We start from the raw sequence: 22,144 nt of genomic DNA on the forward strand, positions 1-22,144 counted from the left end.
TCGATCTTATTAGGAGCTGCTGGATTATGCTGCACAGGAACAGGTTGTAATTTGGGGTTAAACATTTTTCTGGCTGTAGAACATAAGTTTCATGTTTAGACATCTGTGGTGCATGTGGTAACTCCTGGTCATCAGATAACTTTGAATTCATAAGGTGGGCAGATCTTGGACTGTGCCACAAGGTACTTGTACTCATGCAATCTCAGCCTCTGTTAGAACAGTCCTTGAGAAAAAAAACACTGGGATCACTTTGTTTAAACAAAAGGCTTGCCAAGAATATTAAAGATCTGTGCTTTCAAACTTTCAACACAACATTTACTTTCAGAAACTGAGTGAAACTAAACATTGCCGAACTTAGTTTAGTGAAGTACTAGCTTCTAGGGTGGGTTTGCAATGATAATCATTTCCCAATTTAATTGCAAGGATTATTATGTTAATTCTGCCTTTCCTGTGTGGGAAAAGACTGCATTGGTTAGATTTTTCTTTGTTATAAAATTGTCTGGATTAACATACACACTGGGGCATCAGTTCTCATATTTGTGTGTAACGGAATCTGTATTTTTGTTCCCTCCGAGAGAGCTGTGCCAGAGCATCTAATTCTATCCAAGATTAGATACATACCGGTATATCTCTGCAAATGATGGGTAATGAATGAGGGATTTGACCCAGTCTGAAGTAGAAGATGGGTGTGTCTGAGTCCCACACAAATATTTAAGGGCATAATTAAAGTTTTTCCAGAATTTCAATTGTTAATGGAAGTATATTTCAGATAAGATGTTGAGTAAGGGCCCACTGTACCTTTTGAAAATTCTACAGCATTGTTTGTAGACAAGGAAAGAGGTTTGTAGGCGTTCTGTCAGTATTCTTCTCTTCCTAGCATCTTCCCGAAATATAGACAACGAGAAAATACGGGTTGCTCAAATCCTGTTCTAATCTTCATTCAGGAGACAGCAGAACAGTTGTATGCCACGGCAATCTTATGGCTAGAAATTCCTTGCAATGCTCAAACAAAGGGGGTTCTACGGTTGAAAACGGACAGCCTGTTGAGCAGGGACTCCCAGTCTTTTCATGCCATGGACCCCTACCATTAACCAAAGGGTCTGTGGACCCCAGGTTAGGAACTCCTATTAGAGAACAACATCGTGGTCATTCTAAGTACTTAGAATTTTAGGGCAAAATTTTGTGGTGATTTTGTTTTCAGCCCACACATTTATTTTCCAACATGAAATTTTCCAAGAGATCCCAACAGTAATGCAACATGTAACCTCTGTCTCTAATACAATTTTTAAACTTAACTACTTTTGAAAAAGAATCTATTTTCTCAGATTTCTCAGCTTTTTCTAATTTGTTATCCCTTGAGGCCGTTCTATTTGAAGAAGCCATACTCAAACTGAATTCTAGTCCTCAGTACTATCTATGATCTCGAATGCAGTTTTGTCTGGACTGTTCTACCTGTAAAGATCAGGGTCACAGGTCACAGTTATTCTTGGCTTCCTTTCCTCAGGATCATTTCGGGCTGCTGATCTCAAGTCACGTCACTTTTTATTGTCATTTCGACCATAACTGCTGGTACAGTACACAGTAAAAACGAGACAACGTTTTTCAGGACCATGGTGCTACATGAAACAATACAAAAACTACGTAAAGCAACACAAAACTACACTAGACTACAGACCTACCCAGGACTGCATAAAGTGCACAAAACAGTGCAGGCGTTACAATAAATAATAAACAAGACAATAGCCGCATCTCTGTGGAGGACAACAGCCAAAGAGCAACGCAACAAACTTCACAGAGCACGTCGGTGACCACGAACCTGATTCTGATTCCAATCTCATTTTGCTGTTACTTCTGCTTCAGGAAGCTCAAAGCTTCAAGCTTGAAAAGGGGAGAGAAGACTTCACCTTCCTTTCTGCTACAGGAACAACCAGAGCAGACACAAACGTTTGCAAGCTTTTCAAAGTGAAACTGTTCAGAGACCAGAATATTACTCTCTGGGCAAGTCCTTTAAAGTGGATGATCTCTGTGGTCCATTGAGGAAAGACCATGTTTCCCACACTTTCCTTTGCCACCCTATCCAGGTCTGGTAATCCCCCGTGAGTACTCTCCCACCCACCTCGAATCATCACAATGGTCCCCCATTTAGTGCAGCTTTACTTTGGTAATCTGGTGTATCATTTATTCATAACCTGCCTCTGATGTGTGACCTGACCACCTAAATGTGGAATGGTTGTGTGACCAGAGCCTGGGGTTGGGACTATGGTTTGGGTATGTGTCCGTAGTTGGGATGGGGATGGATACATTCTATTCTGCTCCTGAGCCTGCAGGGATCTTGGAACAAACTCCTGTCTGAAAGTGCAAACATGCAAAACTTTGAAGAATTCACCCAACAATGCATTGTTATGTAATATGGGGTAAAAATATAATGGAAACATTTACAGTACTGTGCAAAAGTCTCCAGTGTGTGTGTGCTTTTTGCCCAGAACTGTATTTGTCAACGTGGAGTGGAGAGTGAGTTTGTAAATCTGATGGGATCAAAGGATGTTGGGAATGGCAAGGGTGGAACATCTCAGGAGAGGTGTGGGATAGGTCGCAGAGGAGGATTGCCAGGGGCTTGGGTTGGCACAGGTGCAGACACACCCAGCCCTGAGACACCAGGCAAGATCATTTGATTCCAAGCAACTGGTTTAGCGATCATTACAGAAGGTGTCTCTCTGGTGCTTCTTGTTTCTCCCCCCTCCCTTCCCTTGTCCCAACCATGATTTTCCTCTCCATGTCCCCTTCCCACTCTGTCCACAACAGAGACCCACGTCATCACTCTCATATGTCATGAAATTTGCTTTTTTTTTTTGCTGCAGCAGCAGTATAGTGCAATATCTAAAATCATTACAGTGTTGTGGAAATGTCGTAGGCACTTATGCACCCAAGACTTTTGCACAGGATAGTATGTCCAGTAGTGTGGAAAATCTACGAATCTGGCACTAGGATGCTGGATTATTGAATTTTACTGTAGCAACTTTCTCCTGAAGATGTAAACTGAGAAGTCATATGACACTTCAGGAGTGAACTTGGCTTTCTCTCTTAGCAAACATTGACCTAATATTTATTTGCATAATTTCCCCTCATTTCATAATGAAAAGCAAAAGATCAGTGTGAAATGATCTCTCCTGATACCTAAATGACCAAGGAAGAGTAACACACTCAGTTCAGTGACGTTTCACATGAAAGGAACAGGTTTAATATATCAGATAATCTTTCCTGTCTTTGAGTTCTGCATCTTGAGTTATTTTGAATAACACATAGAACTTATAGCAAATACATTTTGGTTGGGAATACTTGTTTATTTGCTCTGTCAGTCTCCTGCACACAAGTTTGTGACCACAATTTAAAACTGTTCCCAATAGTTATTAATCAAAATGCTGCAAAATATGAATGATGGGAAATTATCTACAAAGTAATTTTGCTGCTTTATTCTCTCAATAACAATTCAAATTAAATAAGATTACAATTGGGGAAAAATGGTGCCTAACTTTATAGTGTTATTGTCCAGGACTATAGTCAGATCAAGCTTTATCAAAGTCCTCTACTTTGAGGGAGTTCAGTTCTGGAGAAGGGGAGGATAAACACGACCTTTCATTCCTTAAGGAAGCATTTGTATTCCAGGAGAAGTTTTTTTTAAAAAAAATCACAGGATAAGGAAAACTAGTGCTCTAATTTAATTCATTTATTGATTTAAATCAAATTCTGTGAGAGAAGTGAAAGAGGAATTTAAGAGTTACATAACAATGAACACAAGGAAATCTGTCTCCACCCATGTGCATTCAGTAATCATGGAACAAACAAACAGGAAATGGCTAATGCTGAATATATTTAAGCCTACTCTGCATGGTTTATGAAAGGTAAATCAAGTTTGATAGGTTTTAACAAACTCTGAGAATGTAATAGGAAGAGTGAATGAGGGGAAATCTATTAAGGTAGTATATTTAAATTTCCAGAGAGTATTTGGCATAGTGCCACATAGGAAACTGGTGCTCATGGTACCAGTAGAAGTGACAGAATGGATTGAAAACTGGCTCTCTCATCAGAAGCAGAGTAGGAAAAAGTCGGTTCTTTTCAGATTGGAGGAAGGTGACCAGTGAAGTACTGCTGGATTAAGCTGTTGGCCCACTAAATCAAGGAATTAGAGGTATGGCACAGAAGAAGAACTCAGTATAGCTGAGCCACCGTCATATTAAATGGCAGTGCTGGTTTGAAGGCCCCAGATAGCCCACACTTGCTATTTTCCTCTGTTCTTGTGTCTCCTCTCTGAAGCTGTAGAAGAAAATACCAGAAATGCCCACTAAATATTGAGATGGAGAGGTGACAATCCACACAGGTGAACAAAAATGGGGCAGAACCTCCCTCAACCAAAATTTCCTTCCGATTCTTCAGAAATTACTCCTCTTGGGAGGGAAAATAATAGTGTGTTTATAGAACCTTGTTTATCATTACTCTGCATGATGGCACAAGGTCTTACTCAGTCATTGTTCAGTTAACCAGTGGTATAGTAGGTTAGGAGCAAATACATAACCTCTTTATGTACATTACCACCTGCCAATACAGATAGGACGCCTAGATGGAAGAACCAGCATAAAGAGAGCACGGGAAAGTTTCTCTGAAATCAAAGTAGAAATGTATAGAATTACTCAGTAGGTCGGGCAATATTTACAGTGAGTGACACAATTGTTTTCTGAGCTGAGAGTTTCCAGAAATTCCTATGTTTCATTTGGACTTACAGTATCTATGGTTTTACTTTGTTTCTCTATTTGCTTCAGGGCAATAATCTACACTCATTGGCCACTTTATTAGCTACCTCCTGTACCTAATGAAGAGGCCACTGAGTGTATGTTTGTGGTCATCTGCTATAGCTCATCCATTTTAAGGTTTGACGTGTGTTCAGAGAGGCTCTTCTGCACACTGCTGTTGTAACGTGTGGTTATTTGAGTTATTGTCACCTTCCTGTCAGCTTGAACCAGTCTGGCCATTCTCTTCTAACTTCTCTCATTAACAAGGTATTTTTGCCCACTACACTGCTGCTCGCTGGATCTTTTTTTGTTTTTTACACCATTCTCTGTAAGCTCTAGAGACTGTTGTGTATGAAAATCCCAGGTTATCAGCTTTTTTCTGAGGTACTCAAACCACCCAATCTGGCACCAACACACACAAAGTCACTTCGATCATATTTCTTCCCCATTCTGATGTTTGGTCTGATCAACAACTGAACCTCTTGATGATGTCTGCATGTTTTAAGCATCAAATTGCTGCCGCATGATTAGCTGATCAGATATTTGCATTAATAAGCAGGTGTACCAATAAAGTGGCCACTGACTGTTACCCCAGACAGCACCATTTCAGTTTGTCAATTAATGTTAGCGACAATTTATGCAGAAGTACTATGCCTTTAAAAGGAGATTGAAATTATTAACTGATATAACAGACGATTTTTGTACAGGAAATTATGGCAATTGTTAGTTCACTTTTAGGATCTGGACATAAATGGCAAGGGTGGTATTTATTCCGCATCCCATATTTCTCAAATAAAAGTGATACTGAGCTTCCTCATTAAGCTGCTGTGGTCCTTCTGGCGACCAGCTCAGCACGTTGGGGAGGGTATCCAGGATTTATGCGATTACTGCTTGGTGGTAGAGATTTGTGATTGGGAAATATTGTTGGAATAGCGTGAGTGAGCAATTGCAGTGCATTTTGTAAATAGAACATGTTGCCACTACATTGTGCCACTCCTGGAGGAAATGAATGCTCAAGGTGGTTGAGGAGGTGCTAGCAAGCAGCCCATGTCGTGTTGGAACTAAATGAGTCATATGTGCAATTCTCATCCAGTGGATGAAAGAATTCTGTCAAGCTTGAAGATCTGCAGCTGCTGGAAATCCAAAGCAACGCACACAAAATGCTGGAGGAACTCAAAAGGGCAGACAGCGTCTATGGAAAAGGCCAAGCCGTCGATGTTTTGGGCTGAGACCCTTCATTGCGACTAATGAAGTCCCGATGAAGGATCTTGGCCCGAAATGTCAACTGTTGTTAATCTTTTCCAGTGATACAGCCTGGCCTGCAGAGTTCCTCCAGAACTTTGTGTGTGTTATTCCTTCAAGCTTCTGGTTTGTGCTCTGTAGATGTTGAAAAGGCCTTGAAGGGTATAAGAAAGCCTCTGACGTGCTATTACAGCAATAGTATTTGAGTTCTGGTAAATGATAACACTCCCCATAATCCCCAAAATATTATTGGCGGTCTGTTAGATTGAATGATTAATATTTAAAGAAGATAGATGTAAAATACTTGGCAAAAGATTCAAGTGGCTGATGAAGGGTTTTTATTCAGCGTTGTCAGGATTTAGAAAGAACTACATGAAAATATGGGGAAATCTCATTCCACAATAATTGAAAGTGATTGAACAGGAATTTTGCGAAGAGATACGGACAAAATGTGGGAACGCGGAGTTAAGCAGGACTTTTATTTAAGACAAGATATTTAAAAATGACAGGGGAAAAGGCCTCTCAATGTTATGTTTCGACACAGCATCGAAATTGGCTTTTATAAGAAAAGCAAAGCTGTCATGACTTTCCAAAGGGTTGTAAGATATTGAATTCAAATGCAATCAAGAGACATCTATCATTTGAACAATAGTTTGGGCATCTATTAATTTTTGTCACCATAAAAGACTCTTGTATTTTTTTTGGAAAATAAATATGATATTTGGAAAAAGGATCTAGTGCTTTCCTGGACTATATGACAAATAAACTCTTCTTGGGCTTCCAGCCAGGTACAGGTATTGATATTTTTTTTAAACCAATGTTTCAATGAAAAATTCTACCATCTTCATCGGGGATGATGCCCAAGCATGGCTAGTCCAGTGGTATTTACAAGGGGTGATTGATAAGTTCGTGGCCTACGGTAGGAGTCAATTGTAGAAAACCTAGCACATTTATTTTTCAACATAGTCCCCTCCTACATTTACACACTTAGTCCAGCGGTCGTGGAGCATACGGATCTTGGACCTCCAGAAAGTGTCCACGGCAGGGGTGACTGATAAGTTCGTGGCCTAAGGTAGAGGAGATGAGTTATTAATTTCAAACTTTCTGCATAATCACTCAACAAGTTGAACAGCAAGTGCATGTAACGAGAGCTGTATAACTCATCTCCTTCTACCTTCGGCCAGTAACTTGTCAATCAGCCATCTGTGGACACTTTCTGGAGGTCCGATATCCGTATGCTCCATGACCGCTGGACTAAGTGTGTGAATGTAGGAGGGGACTATGTTGAAAAATAAATGTGCTAGGCTTTCTAAAATTGGCTCCTTCTACCTTAGGCCATGAACTTATCAATCATCCCTCGTATACCCCCGTTGTCCATCCCTCCTAATTGTTTAGTCCTCATCCAGTCAGGTTTCTGCTGTACCACCTTGTTTATAATCCAATTCCAATTCTTTCTTTGAGCAAGACCTTCGTCTTTCTTAAAATTCTTCTTCTCCAGTTTTATTTCGATTGGCGCAGCACAGTTTAAAAGGGCCAACGGAAAAACCAGGAATTCTAACCTGTCACTGCCATCTGCCATCCCTACATTTCCATGGTTTCTGGAAGGGTTGCCAGGATCTTGAAGAAATACCAGATTACAGTAATACCATCCACAAACCGATAAGGAAGCTGAAACCACAGCTTGTATGGGCCAGTGATGACCTGGGACTCAGGACAGCTGGCGTTTACAGGATTCCCTGTGAACACAGAGCAGCATATATCAGCGCAGTGGAAACCCACATCAAGGAGCACAGGAGGTGTATCTGTTCGGGTTACCTGGAGAAATTGGCGGTAGCAGAACATTGTATTCACAATGGCCACAGGATTGACTTTGACACCTCAAAACTACTGTGCATCGCCTGTGGCTTTTAGAACCACTTGATGAAGGAAGCTATTGAAATAAAACTAGAGAAAAAGAATTTTTAACAAAGGTGAAGGTCTTGCTCTAAATAAGAACTGGAATTCGATTGTAAACAAGTTGGGACAGCGGAAACCTGATTGGAGGAGAGCTAACCAGTCAGGCGGGATGGATGATAGGAGTATATATACCACCAGACTAGACATGCCTAGTGTCATCACTGACAAAGATGGTAGAGCCTGTCATCGAAACTTCAGTTAAAACCGATACCTGTACCTGGCTGGAAGCCCAAGAAGAGTTTATTCGATAGCTGGTTACATGTGGTGTAAGATTTTTAATGGCTTCATACAATTCCCTCAGATAATTGTTGCCAAATATAGGAAGTTTGAATATAAAGTGAACTCTAATAATCCACAAACACGAGGAAATCTGCAGATGCTGGAAATTCAAGCAACACACACAAAATGCTGGTGGAATGCAGCAGGCCTGACAGCATCTATAGGAAGAAGCACTGTCGACGTTTCGGGCCGAGACCCTTCGTCAGGACGAAGGGTGTCGGCACGAAACATCGACAGCGCTGCTCTCTAATAATCCACGATAGAAGTATTCAGAAATCCGGATTTCTAAATCTGGATTTCACAGGTAATCGATTTTATTTTAAGATGAATCTCACCAGGACTATGATTCTGTATTTTAATATGACAATCTCATTATCCTTTAGTTTTCTATTTAAATCACATTTTGTATCAATTTGAATGCAATAATTTTGAAGAATGTAAATGTATACTTGTAGTTAAAACTGTAAATAGTTGCTAAATAACTCTTTAATCTTTAACAGATTGAACACATACAATCTAATGCCTTCAACTTTCGCAAGAAAACTGTTGTGCTACGAGGATATAATTCCATTAGTTCATCTGACCTTCGATTATATCGGCAAATTTTTGTCCAATATGGTTATGAGCTTGTTCTACCAGCACAAGTTGGAGGAACCAGCTATAAGGAAGGATATAAAGAAGCTGGTAAGAAAATATTTATTTTGTAGCTGTATTGCTTGCATATTCTTGGTGTCTAGTCTCTTGCAGCTGATTGCTTGATGTTTACTTTCAAACCATGAAAGAACTTCTATCCTCGTATACGATCCAGCGGGTAGGGAGCAGAGTTCATGACCCTATGCACTCTGACAAATATACCACTCCATGCCCTGTCGTCTCCCAGAACTTGTATTGTGGGAAGGTTCAGGGAAATTCTTTATTTACATTATGAAGTCTTGAGTTTTTCCACAGTTGTAAATGCTATATCGTGCATGGAAGGGTGTTAGCAGGGTTTTAATGCTGGGAATTTACATCTGTGAAACTAAGCATGTGAATGACCCAAAGAGGAAATGAACAGAGGGGCTTTGTTTTTAGCAGTCACAAGAATAACATCAAGATGCTTTTACAGTTGTGCTCCCCTTGTCAGAAGGCATGGGTTCTCAAACTGGAGTCCACAGACCCCTTGGTATATGATGAGGCTCCATGGCATAAAGTTTGGGACTGCCTGTAGTAAGGATTTCAGTCTCCTACTCTGCTCATAATTCTTTCAGTAGATCAAGCAGTTTATTCTTTTCCATGATCCAGGCGGCAGGTAATGCTTTATAATCTAATTTTCAGTTAAAAATAACTTGCCTCCAGCAAAGAAAAGCTTACAGTAACTTCCTCTAGCCTGGTAGAGCACTACCGTGCTGAGTACACAAACATTACTGTTCTAGAGGGTCACCTTTAACCTGGTATCTAATTGGCCCATACCCTGTCAACAACAAGGACTAGGTTAAAAAAAAAGTGTTATTCTTTAATATTTTAACCCCTTTAAGCCCTTCAACATCCTACAACAATGAAGTTGGATATGTGTAAAATAGTCGTTGTGCCCTGATGAGTTCAGTTGTACCAACTTGATTTTTATTTTGTTGTGGGCGGGGAAGTGCATTTCATTGGGACTCCATAGTTGCTTACCCCACAGGAGTGCAATGTTGTTGCCGAATTTGCAGGATATACTGGAGAAACATAGTAAACTCGGTTCAAGTGCACGGTGCAGGTTCACAAAGCCTGATATTTACATACGCAAGATCTTGAAAATCAATAGTAAGTTTGCAAATTATTTACCATTCTGACTTGGACAGACAGATGTTATAGATTTCATCATTGTAACATCAGAACAATCTTGTTATACTTGTACCTCACCACTACAAATACTTCTGTTGTTCATACTGCAATGCCACGGCTTTCAATTTAGAAATTTGGATTGTATTTGAAGAGAAAAAAATGTAAGGTTATAGGGAAAGCAACCAACTAAATTATTCTTCAGAAATTCTGCCATCATCATTATGATTTCAATACTTGGGGAGAAATTTAATTGTTGAGAGAGTTGTTTCTTTTGTTATATATGTCATTGGAAAGGGTGAAAATTAATTCAATACTTTCAAAGAATAAGGAATTTAATTTCTACTTAAAATGAAAAATCTCCAGGTCAAGAGGAAAATGTAGAAGTGTGGGCCTGATAACATATGCTGGCATATAAAGTATGGTCTCTTTTCATCCTGGCTAATTCTGGGTTATTTTTGTATTGGTTATAAGAAGCTACATCGGAGAAAAGGTCTCCGGATTGCTTCAATGAAATAAATCAGAATGCAGTGGCACAGCAGACCAGGGAAGTGAAAATACAACATGGACCCTACTGTTTCAGAGGATGTAAACTAATCCTATAGTACCCATGTATGTATTAGATCGCATTAGTTTATGGGCTGAGCATGGAAATGTCACTGAGTTGAAGAGTTGCTGTATCTAAATACCAAGTGAAATAGATGTTGGACCATTCTTGAAACTTCACTCTGTGTCATAACAAGTGAGTTACAGTTACTATTTACAAAACTAAAAAAGGTATATTGATATAGAATGTATTCCCTTTCATTTTGTGAAAGTCTACGAAATTGAAAAATGGAATGGGCTTGTGTGGCTAGTTTGGTCTGAGTACCGTTTTCAATGGTTGAAACATAGAAACATAGAAAATAGGTGCAGGAGTAGGCCATTCGGCCCTTCGAGCCTGCACCGCCATTCAGTATGATCATGGCTGATCATCCAACTCAGAACCCTGTACCTGCTTTCTCTCCATACCCCCGATCCCTTTAGCCACAAGGGCCATATCTAACTTCCTCTTAAATATAGCCAATGAACCGGCCTCAACTGTTTCCTGTGGCCGAGAATTCCACAGATTCACCACTCTCTGTGTGAAGAAGTTTTTCCTCATCTTGGTCCTAAACGGCTTCCCCTTTAACCTTAAACTGTGACCCCTCGTTCTGGACTTCCCCAACATCGGAAACAATCTTCATGCATCTAGCCTGTCCAATCCCTTTAGAATTTTATGCATTTCAATAAGATCCCCCCTCAGTCTTCTAAATTCCAGTGAGTATAAGCCTAGACGATCCAGTCTTTCTTCATATGAAAGTCCTGCCATCCCAGGAATCAATCTGGTGAACCTTCTCTGTACTCCCTCTATGGCAAGAATGTCTTTCTTCAGATTAGGGGACCAAAACTGCACACAATATTCTAGGTGCGGTCTCACCAAGGCTTTGTACAACTGCAGTAGAACCACCCTGCTCCTGTACTCAAATCCTTTTGCTATGAATGCCAACATACCATTTGCCTTTTTCACCGCCTACTGTACCTGAATGCCCACCTTCAATGACTGGTGTACAATGACACCCAGGTCTCGTTGCATCTCCCCTTTTCCTAATCGGCCACCGTTCAGATAATAATCTGTTTTCCTATTTTTGCAACCAAAGTGGATAACCTCACATTTATCCACATTAAATTGCATCTGCCATGAATTTGACCACTCACCTAACCTATCCAAGTCACCCTGCATCCTCTTAGCATCCTCCTCACAGCTAACACCGCCGCCCAGCTTCATGTCATCCACAAAATTGGAGATGCTGCATTTAATTCCCTCGTCTAAATCATTAATATATATTGTAAACAACTGGGGTCCCAGCACTGAGCCTTGCGGTACCCCACTAGTCACTGCCTGCCATTCTGAAAAGGTCCTGTTTACTCCCACTCTTTGCTTCCTGTCTGCCAACCAATTCTCTGTCCACATCAATACCATACCCCCAATACCGTGTGCTTTAAGTTTGCACACTAATCTCCTGTGTGGGACCTTGTCAAAAGCCTTTTGAAAATCTAAATATACCACATCCACTGGCTCTCCCCTATCCACTCTACTAGTTACATCTTCAAAAAATTCTATAAGATTCATCAGACATGATTTTCCTTTCACAAATCCATGCTGACTTTGTCCGATGATTTCACCTCTTTCCAAATGTGCTGGTATCACATCTTTGATAACCGACTCTAGCATTTTCCCCACCACTGATGTCAGACTAACTGGTCTATAATTCCCCGGTTTCTCTCTCCCTCCTTTTTTAAAAAGTGGGGTTACATTAGCCACCCTCCAATCCTCAGGAACTAATCCAGAATCTAAGGAGTTTTGAAAAATTATCACTAATGCATCCACTATTTCTTGGGCTACTTCCTTAAGCACTCTGGGATGCAGACCATCTGGCCCTGGGGAATTATCTGCCTTTAATCCCTTCAATTTACCTAACACCACTTCCCTACTAACATGTATTTCCCTCAGTTTCTCCATCTCATTAGACCCTCGGTCCCTTACTATTTCCGGAAGATCATTTATGTCCTCCTTAGTGAAGACAGAACCAAAGTAATTATTCAATTGGTCTGCCATGTCTTTGTTCCCTATGATCAATTCACCTGTTTCTGACTGTAAAGGACCTACATTTGTCTTGACCAATCTTTTTTCACGTATCTATAAAAGCTTTTACAGTCAGTTTTGATGTTCCCTGCCAGCTTTCTCTCATAATCTTTTTTCCCTATCCTAATTAAGCCCTTTGTCCTCCTCTGCTGGTCTCTGAATTTCTCCCAGTCCTCAGGTGTGCTGCTTTATTTTGTTGCTAATTTATATGTTTCTTCTTTGACCTGATACTATCCCTAATTTCCCTTGTCAGCCACGGGTGCACTACCTTCCCTGGTTTATTCTTTTGCCAAACTGGGATGAACAATTGTTGTAGTTCATCCATGTGATCTTTAAATGCTTGCCATTGCATATCCACTGTCAACCCTTTAAGTATCATTTGCCAGTTTATCTGAGCTAATTCACGTCTCATACCTTCAAAGTTACCCTTCTTTAAGTTCAGAACCTTTGTTTCTGAATTAACTATGTCACTCTCCATCTTAATGAAGAATTCCACCATATTATGGTCACTCTTACCCAAGGGGCCTCGCACGACAAGATTGCTGACTAACCCTTCCTCATTGCTCAATACCCAATCTAGAATGGCCTGCTCTCTAGTTGGTTCCTCGACATGTTGGTTCAGAAAACCATCCCACATACATTCCAAGAAATCCTCTTCCTCAGCACCCTTACCAATTTGGTTCACCCAATCTATATGTAGATTGAAGTCAGTGGTAGGGATGCAATGTCATAAGGACAAAAATATAAAAGCAAGGATGTAATGTAGAGGCTTTATAAGGCATTGGTGAGGCCTTAGTTGGAATATTGTGTGCCGTTTTGGGCCTGTTATTTAAGACAGGATGTGCTGACATTGGAGAGGGTTCAGAGGAAGTTCATGAGAATGTTTCCAGGAACGAAAGGCTTATCGTATGAGAACTGATTTGATGCTCTCGGCCTGTACCTGCTGGAATTTAGGTTTCAATGAGATTCCATTCATTCCTCCATCAAATGTTGACTGGCCTAGATAGAGTGGACGTGGAGAAGATGTTTCCTATAGTGGGGGGAGTCTACGACTGGAGAGCACAGCCTCAGAGTAGAGGAACACCCATTTAGACCGGAGATGAGGAATTTCTTTAGCCAGAGGGTTGTTGAATCTGTGGAATTCATTGCTGCAGGTGGCTGTAGAGGCCAAGCCATTGGGTGTATTTAAGGTGGAGGTTGATAGGTTCTTGATTACTAAGTGTGTCAAAGGTTACAGGGAGAAGGCAGAAGAATGTGGTTGTGAGAGATAATATATCAGCCATGATGGAATGACAGAGCAAACAAGCTATTCTGATCCTGTGCCTTATGGTCTTTGTAATTGAATGTTTGAACAGAAATTGCTTTTCTTGAACCTGGTGGTGTGGGATTTAATGCTTCTATATCTTCTGTCTGATTGTAGCAGCAAGAAAATGGCACGGCCCAGATCTTCGATAGTGGATGCTGCCTTCTTGAGGCAGCACTTCCTGTAAATAATACTGACGGGAGGGAGGGATGTACCCATGATGCTTTGGGCTGAGTCCGCTACCCTCTGCAGCTTCTTGTGTTCCTGTGCATTCGAGCTGCCGTACAGGATACCTCCAGCAGTATATCTGCAGAAGTTTGCCAGTGTTTGGTGACAAGTTAAATCTCCTTAACCTCTTAAGAAAATAAAGACACTGGTGCACTTTCCTTATAACTATGTCTACAGTATGTGCTGGGCCCAGAACAGGTCAACAAATATGTCAACACTCAGGAATTTAAAGGTACTGACTCTTTTCTGCACTGATTTTCCCAAGGTAGACTGGTGCATGTTGACTTAGAAGCATGTTCAACATCAGGTGAAACTCTTAAAATAATCTGGGCATGATCTACATGTGGAAATATGATGAAAAATTATTTTTGTAATGTTATTCTGATGTTGCATCATTAAGTATATATTTATTGTCCTCTGCTTCTCTTATTCTTACAAGCATTTTCAGATGATTTTTTCTGTCAAAATTCTATGTAATACAAATATTAGTTCTAGATCATAAGTATGAATTGCACTTATTTGAGCCTCTCACACAAGTAAATTAGTTAAGGCCAGAAAACTACTATATCACTTACTCAAACAACAAATAATGTAGAGGATTGCACTTACCTACCAAAGTCTTAAACACACATATAGATATATCTAGGGTGCCTAAGACTTTTGCACAGTACTGTAGTAATTTTATGTATTGCACTGTACTGCTGCCACAAAAAAAACACCAATTTCATGACAGGTGAGTGATAAACCTGATTTTGATATGGGTCTCTATTGTGGACAATGTAGGAAGAGGGCAGGAAGAGGGAAATCATGGTTGGGAAAAGGGGAAGGGAGAGGGAAGAGTGGGAAGCACCAGAGGGAGACATTCTGTCATGATCATAAATCAATTGTTTGGAATTGGTATGTCGGGGCTGGGTGTGCCCACACCTGCACACCCCACTCCTTGTTGCTGGCATTCCCTCTGCCACCTGTTCCACACCCTTCCCACAGCACTCCACCCTCGCTATTCCCAACATCCTTTGGTCCCACCAGATTTACAAACACTCTCTCTACTCCACGTTAACAAATACTAATACAGTATGGATGTATGTATGTATATGTGTGTGTGTATGTGAATATACACTACTGTAGACTTTTGCGCAGTACTGTAGTTAGTCATGTTTTTCTGGCATTGATGTCCAAGGGTCATAGCACTGGGTCTTAGCACTCAGATCTGCAGCTGGGTCTTCAACTTCCTCACAGACAGGACCCAGGCTGTAAAAAATAGGGGACAAGCTCTCCTCTACAATCACTCTGAGCACCGGTGCCCCGCAAGGCTGTGTACTCAGCCCCCTGCTGTACTCACTGTACACCAATGATTGTGTAGCCATGTTTCCATCAAACTCAATATGTAAGTTTGCTGATGACGCCACAATTGTAGGCCGTATCTTGGGTAATGATGAGTCTGAGTACAGAGAGGAAATTAAGAACCTGGTGGTATGGTGCGAAGACAATAACCTATCCCTCAACGTCAGCAAGACGAAGGAATTGATTGTTGACTTCAGAAGGAGTAGCGGACCGCACGACCCCCATCTACATCTGTGGTGCGCAGGTGGAACAGGTCAAAAGCTTCAAGTTCCTCGGGGTGAATATCACAAATGACCTGACTTGGTAGCGCAGAATCAAATATCACTGTGATGATTGTACGCTCTAGTATCAATTGTTTGGTGACAATTAAGTAAGTAAGTAAGGTGTGCATAGCTGAATCTTCTCAGTAGTGTGATCTTGCTGTTCTATCTTCTAACCTCCATTGTTTAACCCTTTCATTTCTGTGTTGCTATATGGCAGTTGGATCAAAATCAATCACATTAGTGAAGAGAAAATGAGAGTGCTACTTAAAACCCAACATTAAAACAGAAAGTACTAATGTTCACATGAAAAAGTGGGCCATTGGATTAGACATGTTGGTGCAGCATTCCACAAACACTAATAAGGCACAGAATGAGCTGAAGGATCTACTTCTATCTTTTTCTGTGATTCTATGTGAAAACTGGCCAGGATAAAATGTTAAGTTGGATGTGGCTGTGCTAGTTTTCTTCCTGGGCCCTTACCTCCCAGTGGAACATAGGCCTCCCATCCAAAGTTGATGATATGGTTGGAGCTCATCAATGTTTCTGTAATCCTTGGTATCCACTATACAGGGGGATTGGCCTATACAGCTTGGCCAGTTTCCACCTCTCACGACAGGCTGTGCTATTGTGCTTACAAAAATATTGTGTTTTGTGTATTAGGCTTTTTCCATTTGAGGTTTCTGTTGTCACGGTGAATAAGTTTATTTTCCCACATGAAGTATGTTAGCTTGAATTTGTTGCTGTAGTTGCATTTAACCCAAAGGCCACATTTTCTTACATCACCCAGCCTCTCCAGGAAGTTGTTCAGAAATGTTGATTGGCTGCAGGCCAGATTCCATAAAGAGGTCAAATCAACATATTTGTACAACTATAAATACTCGTAATACTATGACTTAATTTTTTTTGTTGTTTTGCAGTCCTTTAAAGTAAGCATGCATCTATGTTGAAATACTGTGTGCAAAAGATAAAAGCAACTGTGGGTTAAGAGGCTGACTGCCTGACGACAGAGTGCCTGTATAATCGCAGGACTATAAATGACATCCAAAGTGCCAGGCAGTGGATTTCCACCCCTAAGCAATGAAGTAGTGCAGAAAAATAAAAGCGGGAGCCAACATGTGCTTCAGCATCAAATAAGCAGTTTTTGTATAAAATTTAAATGTTTTCAAATGATCTTAAAAATATCATGCAGCCTCTGACTGGAGTTTTAAATAGTAAAGGAATGTTGTTAACAAAAGAAGCTATGATTCATAGTTTTTCCAGCCCAGCCCAGCCCAGCCTCCAAAGAATCTATTTGAAAACACAAGATTCTGAGGTGAAATTTCTAATACTGATTTGGAAAAATACTTGTTTCCCAATGCAGAATGAAATGAAGAATTTTATTTATATCCATGCTGACACCTCCAGCTAAATTCATCAGTGGGATGAATAAGGAGAAAGTGTGTAGCAGCAGGCAGTTTGTAACTTCTGCTTTCCAACTCCTTGCCTAGTTACTCCATTTTATTTTGTACAACTTTTGACTTTTCATTTCAAAAATATTAGACTGCATTTAAGTTTTGAGTTAGCCCCACAGTTCAAGTTTCTTCTGTTTGATTGGTTATTTTCTTATTTTATTGAGTCTAAAAAAGAAATTATATAAGGGAAACTTAAGCATTGAGTCCCCACATCTGGACTACATATGTTTATCATTATCATGGAAGCTGATTCTCTTTATAGTGTACCTTGTGTAAGTCTTTGCATATAAAGCCAAATATAAAAATGTAGGGACTTCTAAGTAGAATTGATTGCAATGCTGCTCTGTATAGCTTAAAGACAAAGACAACATCACAATGTCGAATTCTTTTTAAGTTTGAAGTTCAGATTGGTTTACAAACTACTGAAAATAGAATTGAGTAATGTGCAGATGTAGTGTGTTTACCCTCCCCCGGCTTACAGAGGACGGTGCGCTTACCCTCCCCCGGCTTACAGAGGACGGTGCGCTTACCCTCCCCCGGCTTACAGAGGACGGTGCGCTTACCCTCCCCCGGCTTACAGAGGACGGTGCGCTTACCCTCCCCCGGCTTACAGAGGACGGCGCGCTTACCCTCCCCCGGCTTACAGAGGACGGTGCGCTTACCCTCCCCCGGCTTACAGAGGACGGTGCGCTTACCCTCCCCCGGCTTACAGAGGACGGTGCGCTTACCCTCCCCCGGCTTACAGAGGACGGTGCGCTTACCCTCCCCCGTTTACAGAGGACGGTGCGCTTACCCTCCCCCGGCTTACAGAGGACGGTGCGCTTACCCTCCCCCGGCTTACAGAGGACGGTGCGCTTACCCTCCCCCGGCTTACAGAGGACGGTGCGCTTACCCTCCCCCGTTTACAGAGGACGGTGCGCTTACCCTCCCCCGGCTTACAGAGGACGGTGCGCTTACCCTCCCCCGCTTACAGAGGACGGTGCGCTTACCCTCCCCCGGCTTACAGAGGACGGTGCGCTTACCCTCCCCCGGCTTACAGAGGACGGTGCGCTTACCCTCCCCCGGCTTACAGAGGACGGTGCGCTTACCCTCCCCCGGCTTACAGAGGACGGTGCGCTTACCCTCCCCCGGCTTACAGAGGACGGTGCGCTTACCCTCCCCCGGCTTACAGAGGACGGTGCGCTTACCCTCCCCCGGCTTACAGAGGACGGTGCGCTTACCCTCCCCCGGCTTACAGAGGACGGTGCGCTTACCCTCCCCCGGCTAACAGAGGACGGTGCGCTTACCCTCCCCCGGCTAACAGAGGACGGTGCGCTTACCCTCCCCCGTTTACAGAGGACGGTGCGCTTACCCTCCCCCGTTTACAGAGGACGGTGCGCTTACCCTCCCCCGGCTAACAGAGGACGGTGCGCTTACCCTCCCCCGGCTAACAGAGGACGGTGCGCTTACCCTCCCCCGGCTAACAGAGGACGGTGCGCTTACCCTCCCCCGGCTAACAGAGGACGGTGCGCTTACCCTCCCCCGGCTTACAGAGGACGGTGCGCTTACCCTCCCCCGGCTTACAGAGGACGGTGCGCTTACCCTCCCCCGGCTAACAGAGGACGGTGCGCTTACCCTCCCCCGGCTAACAGAGGACGGTGCGCTTACCCTCCCCCGTTTACAGAGGACGGTGCGCTTACCCTCCCCCGGCTTACACAACGCAGTGCGCTTACCCTCCCCCGGCTTACAGAGGACGGTGCGCTTACCCTCCCCCGGCTTACAGAGGACGGTGCGCTTACCCTCCCCCGTTTACAGAGGACGGTGCGCTTACCCTCCCCCGGCTTACACAACGCAGTGCGCTTACCCTCCCCCGGCTTACAGAGGACGGTGCGCTTACCCTCCCCCGGCTTACAGAGGACGGTGCGCTTACCCTCCCCCGGCTTACAGAGGACGGTGCGCTTACCCTCCCCCGGCTTACAGAGGACGGTGCGCTTACCCTCCCCCGGCTTACAGAGGACGGTGCGCTTACCCTCCCCCGGCTTACAGAGGACGGTGCGCTTACCCTCCCCCGGCTAACAGAGGACGGTGCGCTTACCCTCCCCCGGCTAACAGAGGACGGTGCGCTTACCCTCCCCCGTTTACAGAGGACGGTGCGCTTACCCTCCCCCGGCTTACACAACGCAGTGCACTTACCCTCCCCCGGCTTACAGAGGACGGTGCGCTTACCCTCCCCCGGCTTACAGAGGACGGTGCGCTTACCCTCCCCCGGCTTACAGAGGACGGTGCGCTTACCCTCCCCCGGCTTACAGAGGACGGTGCGCTTACCCTCCCCCGGCTTACAGAGGACGGTGCGCTTACCCTCCCCCGTTTACAGAGGACGGTGCGCTTACCCTCCCCCGTTTACAGAGGACGGTGCGCTTACCCTCCCCCGGCTTACAGAGGACGGTGCGCTTACCCTCCCCCGGCTTACAGAGGACGGTGCGCTTACCCTCCCCCGGCTTACAGAGGACGGTGCGCTTACCCTCCCCCGGCTTACAGAGGACGGTGCGCTTACCCTCCCCCGGCTTACAGAGGACGGTGCGCTTACCCTCCCCCGGCTTACAGAGGACGGTGCGCTTACCCTCCCCCGTTTACAGAGGACGGTGCGCTTACCCTCCCCCGTTTACAGAGGACGGTGCGCTTACCCTCCCCCGTTTACAGAGGACGGTGCGCTTACCCTCCCCCGTTTACAGAGGACGGTGCGCTTACCCTCCCCCGTTTACAGAGGACGGTGCGCTTACCCTCCCCCGGCTTACAGAGGACGGTGCGCTTACCCTCCCCCGGCTTACAGAGGACGGTGCGCTTACCCTCCCCCGGCTTACAGAGGACGGTGCGCTTACCCTCCCCCGGCTTACAGAGGACGGTGCGCTTACCCTCCCCCGGCTTACAGAGGACGGTGCGCTTACCCTCCCCCGGCTTACAGAGGACGGTGCGCTTACCCTCCCCCGGCTTACAGAGGACGGTGCGCTTACCCTCCCCCGTTTACAGAGGACGGTGCGCTTACCCTCCCCCGGCTTACAGAGGACGGTGCGCTTACCCTCCCCCGGCTTACAGAGGACGGTGCGCTTACCCTCCCCCGGCTTACAGAGGACGGTGCGCTTACCCTCCCCCGGCTTACAGAGGACGGTGCGCTTACCCTCCCCCGGCTTACAGAGGACGGTGCGCTTACCCTCCCCCGGCTTACAGAGGACGGTGCGCTTACCCTCCCCCGGCTTACAGAGGACGGTGCGCTTACCCTCCCCCGGCTTACAGAGGACGGTGCGCTTACCCTCCCCCGGCTTACAGAGGACGGTGCGCTTACCCTCCCCCGGCTTACAGAGGACGGTGCGCTTACCCTCCCCCGGCTTACAGAGGACGGTGCGCTTACCCTCCCCCGGCTTACAGAGGACGGTGCGCTTACCCTCCCCCGGCTTACAGAGGACGGTGCGCTTACCCTCCCCCGGCTTACAGAGGACGGTGCGCTTACCCTCCCCCGGCTTACAGAGGACGGTGCGCTTACCCTCCCCCGGCTTACAGAGGACGGTGCGCTTACCCTCCCCCGGCTTACAGAGGACGGTGCGCTTACCCTCCCCCGGCTTACAGAGGACGGTGCGCTTACCCTCCCCCGGCTTACAGAGGACGGTGCGCTTACCCTCCCCCGGCTTACAGAGGACGGTGCGCTTACCCTCCCCCGGCTTACAGAGGACGGTGCGCTTACCCTCCCCCGGCTTACAGAGGACGGTGCGCTTACCCTCCCCCGGCTTACAGAGGACGGTGCGCTTACCCTCCCCCGGCTTACAGAGGACGGTGCGCTTACCCTCCCCCGGCTTACAGAGGACGGTGCGCTTACCCTCCCCCGGCTTACAGAGGACGGTGCGCTTACCCTCCCCCGGCTTACAGAGGACGGTGCGCTTACCCTCCCCCGGCTTACAGAGGACGGTGCGCTTACCCTCCCCCGGCTTACAGAGGACGGTGCGCTTACCCTCCCCCGGCTTACAGAGGACGGTGCGCTTACCCTCCCCCGGCTTACAGAGGACGGTGCGCTTACCCTCCCCCGGCTTACAGAGGACGGTGCGCTTACCCTCCCCCGGCTTACAGAGGACGGTGCGCTTACCCTCCCCCGGCTTACAGAGGACGGTGCGCTTACCCTCCCCCGGCTTACAGAGGACGGTGCGCTTACCCTCCCCCGTTTACAGAGGACGGTGCGCTTACCCTCCCCCGTTTACAGAGGACGGTGCGCTTACCCTCCCCCGGCTTACAGAGGACGGTGCGCTTACCCTCCCCCGGCTTACAGAGCACAATGCTTGCTCACTGTAAAGGGGGCAAAAATCGTATCTGCTGTTTTTTTTTGGTGATCCAGATCTGAGTCCTTGGGCCTCCCCCTGATTTTATTTTGCATTAGTATGAAATATTTTCTTGTACCGGCTGCTGATTCCCCTGCATAACTGAATTTATTTGGAGCAGGTTCATTTTCTAACCCCTAATGACATCTTGCTGGTATTGCCAAGTCAAAACAAAATTTTAAACACAAGAAAGTCTGCAGATGCATACAAAATGCTGGAGGAACTCAGCAGATCAGGCAGCATCTAAAGAAATGAATAAACTGTCAAAGTTTCGAGTGGAGACACAGCTAAATTTTGTTGTGACTGGGTTCCAGCCGAATGTTCTGTTACTAATTATAACAGAAGTCATAAAGACTCGAGAAAGATTGCTCCAGTTTCCTTCCACTTGCAAAGATGTGTACGTTAATTGGCCCAAGTGTTTGGGTGAGTGGTTGAGAGGAGTTTGATAGGATCAGTGTAAGTAAATGCACGATGATCATCGTGGACTCG

At 44.8% G+C, this 22,144-nt stretch overlaps 1 protein-coding gene across 1 annotated transcript in view; it reads left to right on the plus strand.

Moving 5' to 3' along the window:
• Nucleotides 1–22,144, plus strand: part of cped1 (cadherin-like and PC-esterase domain containing 1) — a 245,869-nt gene that overhangs the window by 14,204 nt on the left and 209,521 nt on the right. Inside the window, exon 2 of the mRNA XM_073059544.1 lies at nucleotides 8,762–8,945. Coding sequence (XP_072915645.1) covers nucleotides 8,762–8,945 — 184 coding nt within the window. The remainder of the gene's footprint in view (nucleotides 1–8,761; nucleotides 8,946–22,144) is intronic.

Source organism: Hemitrygon akajei, chromosome 10 (genome assembly GCF_048418815.1).
Source record: "Hemitrygon akajei chromosome 10, sHemAka1.3, whole genome shotgun sequence".
In the NCBI taxonomy this organism is placed as follows: Eukaryota; Metazoa; Chordata; class Chondrichthyes; order Myliobatiformes; family Dasyatidae; genus Hemitrygon; species Hemitrygon akajei.